Below are 11236 nucleotides of genomic sequence, written 5' to 3' on the forward strand. Positions count from 1 at the left end.
ACAGCAGGAGTATTTTGCAGGGCCAACACGTTGGTCCATAGAATACTTGCTAAATAGATGCATCATTCATACATCTGACTGCTCTGCGACATTTACCCCATCCAGCGCCTCCTCAAAACACGTGAGCCAGTATTTTCTGGCCATGGCATCATCCGTGAGGTCCACGGTGTCTGGAATATAGGTTGATGGGTCCTTCAGCAGGGGCAGGAGTATTTTGCAGGGCCAACACGTTGGTCCATAGAATACTTGCTAAATAGATGCATCATTCATACATCTGACTGCTCTGCGACATTTACCCCATCCAGCGCCTCCTCAAAACACGTGAGCCAGTATTTTCTGGCCATGGCATCATCCGTGAGGTCCACGGTGTCTGGAATATAGGTTGATGGGTCCTTCAGCAGGGGCAGGTTAACAAGCGGCCTCTCCAACCTGTCCATTTCAAGCATGTCAAACTGGGTGAAAACGAGAGAGACTGATTAGAACTGACTGGGAAACGGATTCATAACAAATTAAACTGGTGCAGGGGCTACAGAACTCCATCCACAGTTAAGACAGACACATCTGAAGACAGCTATTAAGAGTATTTGCCACCATAAATGATCCACTCCCCTGCATGGACTATTTATCCATGGCCACCTTACAGAGATCATCAAGTCTCATGCTGAAAGCTTACTATTGGCCCTCTATTTTATTATTTTCTGGCCCTTCCTCCCCAGTGCTGTCGAATCTGCTGGGCTATGGGGCTCAAGGACAGGAGCACAAAGAGCTGAGCACAGGCTTATTTGTAAAGGAACGTTTCTATGCTGCTTTACGTCATCCTTTTACAATCCTGAGCAGCCTCCAGAACTTTCCCTTACACCTTGTGTAAATGAGGCTTGGGACCAAAGTTCTAAGGATAGAGATTAAATTCATGTGAAATACGTACAGTTACACAGCTCTGTACATGAAGTGTGCCTCATTTCTTGCCTCTAAAAAAACCTCCAAGCACATTTATCTTTTTTTATTCACTTATCTAATCGCACTGCATTCACAAACACTGCACGGCCTAGAAATGTTCAGGCTAAGTCAAGACCAAAGCCCACAGCGTAACAAGACTTTGTGTACACAAAGCAAAGCGGCTGCTATAGAAAGCCTGTCCTTAGCACTAATTTCACTGCTCAAAAGCAGACATTTCTGAACTATGACTGTTGCAAAGAGATCTCACTTTATGTGAACAAAGCGAGTGCCAAAAAGGAGAAGCTGAAGACAGTAAATCACAGCCAGTTTAGGACTCCTGTACTGCTGCCAGCATGAAAAAAATACATCTTTTCACAGATCAAAGGGCTGACAAGCAACAGGCGGTCACTACAGCTGCATCAAAACTTGTACAAATCTGTCATATTTTATGATTAAGAAGGATCACGTTGGTTTTTTTTGGTCATACTTTTAATCCACAATTTCATTACAATAATGGCAGAGCTTAAAATTAGGTGTATTTTTAATATAGAGGCACGACCGACAAAATCCACCATCTGTGGCTCACTGTGGACTTGTATTAAGGCTTGGTCTGGGAAATCATTCAGGGAGAGCTCTGTGCCGCATCTTCAGGCCTTGAAAAGCCCAAAAGCCAACAGGAAACGACTAACCAAAGCCTCTCCTACACCCAATAGAGAGTAGAGGAAACCAGATCCTGAAAACTGGGAGGAGATCAATCAGTGACGGAGGAAATGTTTAAAAACTTGACATGAGAAACACTGACATGCGGACTGGTACAAGACAGTTTTTAGGAGGCATTACACCACACCACCACAAGTGACACAAAACACCACCGCAAGTGACACAAGACACCACAAGACACCACCACAAGTGACACAAGACACCGTATTAGTCACTTCTTTTGGCGAGCAGGAGTGCCAGCAGGAAGAAGCAACTAGCTTGAGAAGAATCATCTATTTTCAAACCACAACTGCCAAGAGGAGGCACTTAGTTCGAGAAAAGACAACCACATACTGTACCACTCCTTGTTCTCTGCATAGGGTAAATATCAGGCGATGTGCTCATAAGACCAGAACTCCCAGCATAATTCTCTCCCCAGCTATACTGGTTTGGATCTAGAAAAGAGAAAGACAGAGACACACATAATCTGAAAATAAAACTGAAAATAGTCCCGTGAGCGAGCATAGAGTCAGCATCCCTTCAGAGAAGCTGCTTCACCACAAGCCATCTCCCCTTGTCTTTACAAATAAACACTATTTTTCCCTCTAACCCTCAAAAGAAGTGAATTCTTCCATGAATTGCTTAGCCCTAAAGAGCTTAAAACGGAGTGAGACATAAGACAAAGTCTTTTTTTTAACCCCCTTTCCTTGTCATTAAGGGCTATGCCTTCAAAGCGTTATCACTGATCATAACTTCTTATTTCTAATCTAGATCCATTATTAACAAAATATAAATACAAAACTCTCAGAGCACAACGTAAGTTTCATAGAAACACTGAAGTTCCTTATAGATTTTTTAATTTGAGAAGAAGTTTAATCATGTTCAGATGTACAGAACATGCTGCAGAAGCAACATCTTTAATTCTGCAGTAACTGGTTCCTTGCCCATATCTGTAAAATGGGTATGAAAAGAACTCCACAACCATTATTCTGAGGTATATTTGATATTTATTAAAACTAAGTGTTGTTAACAACCTCGTTATCTGTTCCACTATAACTAATAGACTGACTGGCTTGCTAGTACGTCAACAAAAGAAAATAAAACCAGCAGAATTCAACAAAAGCACCCTAAACCCAAAGAACGCTGGACAGAAGTGTCTCATCCTTCATAAACGTCTGTGAGGCTTTTCACTCTCAAACAAACACAGTTTTGAGATGCTGGTCTTCTTCAGTACAGGGGGAAAGTTCTCAGAAACTGTATTTCTTTAATTGGATTTAGATTTATGGCTGCTCTTTGCAGAAATACGGGCAAGAGAAGAGCCAAATCCTGCTGGCTCCTCAAAGGTGAGCAGGAAAAACAGTGAGAAATTGAGATGTCCCTGCCAGAATATATAAAACCAAAGCCCAGCATCTGTGTTTATTAGTGCCAAATGTCTTTATTTAGCAACGACTTACATGCAGCCTCTTAAGAGAAACTTGGACATTACACTGACATTTCAGAACACAGCATATACAGAACATAGCAGTGCTGTACTTACTGTCTTGTTCAGCTCCTTTTAAAAATGCCCCAATGGCTCCCAGGTAGCCTTCATGTCTCAGGAACAATGCCTGAACCTCTCCCTGCCACAATATGAAACATTGCAATTGGATGGTCCCTGATGGCTAACATGTACTTCTTTGTCACTAGCTTTACACTTACATTGAACAGAAACAACTAGAAGATGGTAATATTCATTTGTGCTACATTCTAAACACATTCAGTAACTTTAACGGCGCTCCCGAAACAGAGCTTCAGGAGGAGCTGCTTACATACATCATTCCACAATTATTAAACAGCTGGGGGGGGAAAAAATACATGCAGAAGTGGTGTGTGTTGTAAGCCTGCACAACCACAGAAGCAGAGGGAAGCCAGTGCCTTTGCTAGAAAAGACCACTGCATCAGTCCATGAATACCCAACTCCTCTTGCTTGAACAGGCTGGAAATAAAAGGTCTCCTGATTTCTAGGTCATCACCAGAAGTGTGTGCCACTGTGCGTCCAACGCGTTCAAGACATTGCTCATTATGCCATTACACTGCTTTTTAACACGCAACAACATACAGACACTCTGTACATTATCCATAGGCAAGCACTTCCCCATCCAATTAGTTTAGTTGTCCATATAATACACAAATGCTAGGGAGAATAACGACACCCTCCACGCTAGCAGCAGGGTCCCTCAGCTTTCCTGAGCAAGGCTGGGTGAGACGCTGCCTGCTCTAGAGTAAAATCAGCTTTGTCTGCAGCAGCGACTATAAGAAAAGTTAATACTGAGGTAAGCTGTAATAAAATATCAGCTAAAAATGATGGTGAGATTTGGATTTCAGTCACTGATACAGCTATTCTTACAAGAATCTAAAAGCTGCAGTTTTGCAATAGTTTTTTTGAAACCCAAAGAAGTTTTACAGAAAGGGACTGCAGTGGTGAAATAAAGGGGAAAAACCAGCACCATACAGGAGTTTCTTCCCTGAAGCACTGAGATAAGAAAAACAAAAAATTATCTATTCTGTAAAATCACAAAAGTGCAGGAATTAATCTACCTGTAACAACCATTAGGTAATCTTTTGGACTTTACTCTTTTTTCTAGTGAAAAATCTGCATTTTCCACAGCTTCAAAACCTGCAAATAACTATACCTTGGTTGTTTCTTTTGGGTGTTGTTTCTTTCTGAACACCAGAGAAACAACAGAAACCCCCACTGACACTAACTGCTAACTATCTCAGCAGAACAATCCCACATTGCATAGCCTAGGAGTGAAAAGAAATAGATGCAAGTCAGCAAGAGGAATTGAGTAACAATGGCAGGTAGCTAAGAAAATAGTGACAACTCATTACTTGGCAGCTACAAGACAGATTGTCAATCAAAAAATAATAATAAGGAGAGAGAGAGGGAAGGAGGGAGAGAGAGAAAGAGGCCAGACACAACACCCAGGCAATGCACATTTATTTTACCCCTCCCACAACAGCTCTTTACAGCCCTGCCTTACCTACCTAAACAGCAGCCCTATAAGCTTACTTCACGTGTAAATTCATTTATTAAAGTCTTCCAACAACCTAGAAAGATAACTAAACACGTGACTTTGCTATTAGGAAAATCTCTGTTTTCATTACCTTGGAGAAGAAGTTGATACTGTAGGTAATTGTGCGCATGGTAACAGGGTGACCCCGGATAAAGAATCCTCCAAAGTAGATTTTATCTAAGTTATGGAGTTTGGCATAGAGGCAGGCGAGTTGACCAATGTCATTGCTGATCATATGTAGTAAACTTTTTGCCATATCTTCTTTGGAAAATTCTTAAAGGAAAGAAATAGTAAAGCAAATTAAACACAGCCGAAGAATGTTCACTTGGATGGTACTTTTCTAACAGACAGCCTACAGCTGGAGAAAAGAAATGAATTAACACTGGGTTAACTACACAGCTGTTTCTGACCTTTGCCTAGACTTATGCAACCCCAAACTGAAAATCTGAATGCCTGCTTGTAAGGCAGTACTGTACAATATCTTAAATCAATAAAATACTGTGCAGGCAAAACACACATAGGCAAGATCATGAAAAGAACTGGTGGTTATTTTAAGGCAAGATATGTTTGTGCTGAGGAAGCTGGCAACTGTTTTTCTGTCCATTTAAGTGTTCACTGGCACAAGCAGCAAATCCACGCTGAAAGGTAATATCAAGTATTAACTGCACAGCAAATCTTGGGTAGATCTTTTATACACCAATACCTTTATCTGCTGTTGTAGACTTCCCGAAGCTGCTCGCTATCAGATTCCCACTTAGCCCCAGGGTCTGGTAGGCGCCTCCATACACATCCTTCACCAGCATGTCTACATTTGTGTGCTGTCCCTTTGAAGCGAGTTGCAGCAATTCATCGAATTTCTGAGGATGAGAAGCAGAGTTACTCCAGCCTTCCTGGACAGCCACAGAACCTTGCCCATAAACCCAGAGTTCTGAGGCATCTTTACTGACCAAAACCAGGGGTTTTGGCTTATTTTAGAATCAACCCTGACTGCAAAAGATACATTTCTAATTACAAGGACTTGTCCAGAGTCCCTATCTTATCAGACAGACTGATCTTAAGTGGAGCTCCTTTAGTGATGAAAAGCACAACTGTCCTTTTCAGTTGTCTGCAAATAATTTGGTGAATTTTCCCTGAAAACTAGAAATGGTCAGCACACAGAAAACAGACAGCAGCCTCATACATCTCTTATCTTAGTTACCGTGTGTTTCGGACTTCATTCCAAGAGCAAACAGAATTATGTCTTCCTGAGGCATGAGTACAAAGCAATGTTTAAAACCTGAAAGACTAAGTCTGCCTTTACTGTTGCAGAAATGCATTAATGTCCCTGAAATTAAGTTTGCATGCAATCTGCATTATTCCAACACTTAATTTATAAGTCTGTAAACCCTGATTTCTTCTACAAAATCAGAGAGAATTAAGAGCAGAGATTGTCATGCTCCAACGTTTCTTTTTGAAAGGCATCAAGCGAAATATTGCAAGTACAGGTCTTCCCTTTGACATTTTCTTCTTTGGGGCATATGTAACTCTAGCTTTTTCTACACCGCTGACATTTAGGGACACCTATTTAAGCCACAAGGATCTCTGAGACAGGAGAAAACAGCATGATTTAAGAGGTGAGTTAGGCAGAGCAGTACTGAATCAGGCCTGGTAGATTCTGGTAGATCACCAACCTGGGATTTAAGCAATGAACCCCTGAAACTGTTACGTGTAACAAAGAGAGGCAGAATTCCTCCTCTCTGCTCCAGGACATTTTGCAGTTACTGGGTGCTCTCTGCACTGCAGATGATATTGCAGGAACTAGGCAGGCATTTCGCTGACAAGCTCCTTGAGTCCCAAGTAGGATTTTGCCACCAATGAGCATCTTATCATTTTTGTCCCTATATTTTACACTATCTTTTTGCATCTGAAGCTTCCCTTTATGCATCAGAAGCATCAAAAATACGAATATAAGTCTTGGACCACAAGCATCTAATGGAGAATATTAAAATTGTCCTGAGCATTGCAGAACTACCTGCTCTGTTTCTGCACAAGGGCAGCAATTCTTTGAATAAAAGGTAAACCCCTTCAAGAGACAAACATTTTTTTTCATCTTCTAGTACACTAATGTTGGATTTCTGGTTTCCCATACAAACATTTCTAAAAATAATTATTTCTTGCTATTCAAAAAGTTTGACATTCTGACATTTCAAGCTTTCTCTTAGCACCTCGTTTAATCTCATGCCCCTTAAAATGGACACTGTGATACCTTTGTTTTTGTAAGCAGTGCTCCAAGGCCCCAGAATGTCCCACCTCCAATTGAACTCCCTCCAATCCATTCAAATTTGTCTTCTGTTTCTACCTGTCAATAAAACAAGGCAGATTTGTCTAGAAAGTCATATTATAACTATAAACACACAGTTAGATATGAGAGTGTGAGGGGTTTTTTTGAGCAGTGGAATTAGTGTAGGTGGAACTATTTAATTGCATAAATATCTGGTGAGAAGTTCTCCAGAGGTACATGTTCCACATGCTTATACCACAAGCAGTTTCTGCAATCTTTGTATTTAATTCTTTGCCAATAATCCTAAGTGTAGACATAAAATTTGGTCCCCTCAACAGTGCACGAAAACAAACAAATATTTAAAAATCACTCTGATCTGACAGTCTTTGTCCTCAACAGTTAATATAACAAATTCTCTAAACACTGAATTAAATGTGACTAAAAAGAAACTATGGTAGTGAATGGAAAAGCATTTATAACTCTGTAAGAAGTGGACATTTTAGAAATCATTATTTTATTTCTAAACTTTGTATTATCCAAGAAATAACCACAGATCTAAAACAGCAAGATGTTTCAGATCACCTTTATCACGTTCTACAACAAAACATTTTAGCAAGCACTCACCTTCACTATAGAAACCCCAGAGCCAATATTCACCAGCAAATAAGGGAAAATATTTGGGTGGTTCATCTGAAATCGGAATTCCGTATCTGAATCTTTCTGGTACGCAAACACTTCATGGGGTATGTTCCTTAGCACGAAGTTACATCCTTTAATTAGGCAGGTCATTACATCTTCTTTATCTACTCTGAGGGGAAGGGGGAGAAAAAAAAGCCTTACATAAATGTCACAGGTCTATTGATAAGAAAGTATGCTTTTAGAACAGTGGTTTTAAAAAACTTTACAAACAGGAGATAGCAACCTATACCATATGACAAAAGTCCAGATGTCTTAAAACATAAAACCTACATCCACCTGTGTTCTGATGTTCACCTTCCATGCCAGAACACGCAGTCTGAAGTTAAACTGTAGTTACACAGTAACTTTAATCTTTCAATTAATCATGCTATCATTAAAAATAATCCTGCTCCAGGTTTGCTTGTTTACATTGCCTCTTTAGTGCCCTAGTGCTGGTACAAGTGTGTGGGCACCCACGCAATGAAGTGGGTCAGGAAACTCGTCTGGAAATTAACCTAACAAAACCAATTCCTAACACAGAATAGTTCTCTCTTGCTCTTCTCCTTCCCTCTCACTCAAGGAAAAAAGCCCCAGTCAGCATCTCAGCACTCATTTATGACAGAGTAAACTGAGTGTGAGGAGCCTACTACTGGGATTACCAAATATAGGGAAAAAAAAAGACTTCTCACAAGAATAATAGGATTCACAACAGTACATATGCTGAGTATGGAGTCTAGAAACATGATACGTAATTTAGGTAGGACGAATGATGTAGTTAAGTCAGCTAACACTTACTGACTGCTGTAAACTTTAATATCGTGTATTGTAACTGATTTATGGTAAATGTCTTAAATAAAATATGCTGCATTTCTTACATGAAATATCGTGAGTCTTGTTGAAAACACATAAAACAAAGCACAGATATACATCTCAACTAATACAGAATGCTTTAGGTTTGTCAGGATGGAGAAGGTGCTGCTTTATGGGCCTGTGGACCAATTAGCCATGTCATGACCAAATAAAAACCAAAGAAACAAATAAAACAGGTGCACCACATGAGAGAAGGGAGGAATTGCCTCCTTGTCTTGATTAATTGATATTTAGTGACAACCAATAAGGTACTGATGAAAAAAAAATTAACAGAATCCTACCTATCAGGAGGTTACTTGAAAAAGTAATATAAAATAAAATGAACACAGTACTTCAGAAACAGGTGTAACTACAGCATGTGAGGAGCTTTGAAGTTCTCTCCAGTAACACCAGGTAATGATTTATATTGCTGCAAACTGCTGATATTTTTATCTATGCTTACAGTAGCTCTCTAGCATGTGGTGTTTGATAAAGATGTTTGAATAGTAAATTTATGGGGCTGTAAATTCACAAGATTGCTCTTTAGCCTCCTGCAAGTTTATGCTTCTGCATGAAGTTTAGGTAGGAGCTATGCAGTAAGTTACTATATCGTATTAATTACTCACTTCTGAGCATGCACAGAAAAATGTTAGAAGCTTTTAGAACCCTAACTTGATAGCCTAGCCAACTACAGAGACTGGATATATCCAGGGAAAAGAGCTTTTGCCAACAGTATTTTGGCTTTTAATAATGAAGTCATCTTGTGGATTTCATCTTTAGGTTTTAAGTATCAAGACTGACACACCTCAACAGTGACTGATCAATGATGCATGCTACTGATAGCTAATAAATCATCACTGAAATGCTACCAGTTGTGAGGTGAAAAGTAAAAACCCTTATCATATCATCACATAGACCAATTTAACTTAAAAGTGGAGTAGGGGCAACTTAGAAAAAAGCTGTGACAATACCCTCCCTCCTCCTTTTTACTTTCTCCTGAAGCCAGTACTTCTGTTTGGGTCTGTTCCTGCACCTCTGCTGTGTCTGTTAATGATAGTGTGACTGGATACATCCAGGGAAAAGAGCTTTTGCCAACAACATTTTGGCTTTTAATAATGAAGTCATCTCCTGGATTTCATCTTTAGGCTTTAAGTAGCAAGACTGACATACCTCAACAGTGACTGATCAACGATGCATGCTACTGATAGCTAATATATCATCACTGAAATGCTGCCAGTTGTGAGCTGAAAAGTAAAAACCCTTATCATATCATCACATAGACCAATTTAACTTAAAAGTGGAGTAGGCGCAACTTAGAAAAAAGCTGTGACAATACCCTCCCTCTTCCTTTTTACTTTCTCCTGAAGCCAGTATTTCTGTTTGGGTCTGTTCCTGCACCTCTGCTGTGTCTGTTAATGATAGTGTTATCGTTTTGCAGCTTATGTTCACTAACGAGTCAATTCAGCCTGGTCTGACCAAGATGAGTGCACATATACTACTGTTTCATTTGGCTTTTAAGGGTGGATGGGTGAAGTAGAAAGTCAGCTTACTAAAAACCTCTTCAAAGAAGAAATACACTCCTATAACTAAGTTTAAAAGTTCCACTTACTTTAATCCCAATTTCTTCTCAATGAGGTCTTTGAATTTATAGGCACCACCACCTGTAGCTTTGATGACTTTTGTCTCTGTATTGACAAGATGGTCTTTGATGAAATCTAGGCAGGTTTCAATGTAAGTGTTTTCAAATTTAATGAAGTGAAGTCGAGCTGTAATCTCCTCCTGAACTGATATTTCATACAAAGGTTCATTTTCTATGTCCTTTAAAAGAGAAAAGAGTTACTTATAGATTATTCAAAATCCTTCCTTGAGAAACAAGGTTATGTGCTAAACTACTGAACATCAATAACTGCGCTTCCTTTGCCTTGAAACTGTGTTAATGCTATTAAAAACACAGCATCTCAAGCTACTTACAAAGAATATAGTTTCAACAGATCTTAATACTCCTTAAGCTGAGAATATAATGAATTCTCAAAGGCATGAAGGATCTCCGTGTGAGAAAAATTACCAATACATGGGAGTATGGGGTTTGTTTTACAGTAGTACCATATTTGCCTGCCTAGAAAATAACTATTTCAACCATTAAATACAAGCACTTCCAAGAAGGCAAGGAATGTAACTGAGTTTGCCTGTGCATGGGCTGCACAACTCAGTAACAGATGTTACAGAAGGTCATACTTAAACTATAAGAAAACTCTAGATAGTTTTATATAGTACAAGTCACTAGATGCATTTCAGATAAAATTTCTGTTCTACTATGAGAAACCAGTCCTGTACTTCACTTTGATGAGCCAATCACATGCAACTGATTGATGCAATTCTCACCTTTCCAGAATGATCAAAGGATCTCACTCTGGCCACTTTGTGCTGCACAGTTGAATAATAAGCCAGCTTGGTTAATGAACCACCTGTTAATAAAAGGATGACAAGGTATCATTAATTTCTCACCTCAGAGCAAGCAATATAACTTATCTTTATGTATGCTTCATGTAAGAGTTCTTGGTTTTTAATACCTCCTCAGCTAAAGTCAGATATAATGAAGCTAAAGGCATCATGTGGTGAGACAAAGAACCTGTGTCTGGAAACTGATTTGGCACGGTTAACTCCAAATGCACTTACGGAAAAACAGACAATAAAACTTCCAGCTCCCATCTTGAAACAGATCTTAACCACTTGTCCTACCTGTGCTGTCTTTGCATCT

General features: G+C 39.5%; 1 protein-coding gene across 1 annotated transcript in view; it reads right to left on the reverse strand.

The window, feature by feature from the left end:
- Positions 1-10943, reverse strand: part of PANK4 (pantothenate kinase 4) — a gene marked incomplete at its 5' end in the record, with an annotated part of 18426 nt that extends 7483 nt beyond the window's left edge. Inside the window, 9 exons of the mRNA XM_010189971.1 lie at positions 297-452; positions 1990-2090; positions 3173-3254; positions 4783-4964; positions 5395-5548; positions 6937-7029; positions 7576-7759; positions 10088-10296; positions 10861-10943. Of these exons, the coding sequence (XP_010188273.1) occupies positions 297-452; positions 1990-2090; positions 3173-3254; positions 4783-4964; positions 5395-5548; positions 6937-7029; positions 7576-7759; positions 10088-10296; positions 10861-10943 (1244 nt within the window). The remainder of the gene's footprint in view (positions 1-296; positions 453-1989; positions 2091-3172; positions 3255-4782; positions 4965-5394; positions 5549-6936; positions 7030-7575; positions 7760-10087; positions 10297-10860) is intronic.
- Between the last annotated feature and the right edge of the window lie 293 nt (positions 10944-11236).

This window comes from Mesitornis unicolor, unplaced genomic scaffold (genome assembly GCF_000695765.1).
Source record: "Mesitornis unicolor isolate BGI_N332 unplaced genomic scaffold, ASM69576v1 scaffold10218, whole genome shotgun sequence".
In the NCBI taxonomy this organism is placed as follows: Eukaryota; Metazoa; Chordata; class Aves; order Mesitornithiformes; family Mesitornithidae; genus Mesitornis; species Mesitornis unicolor.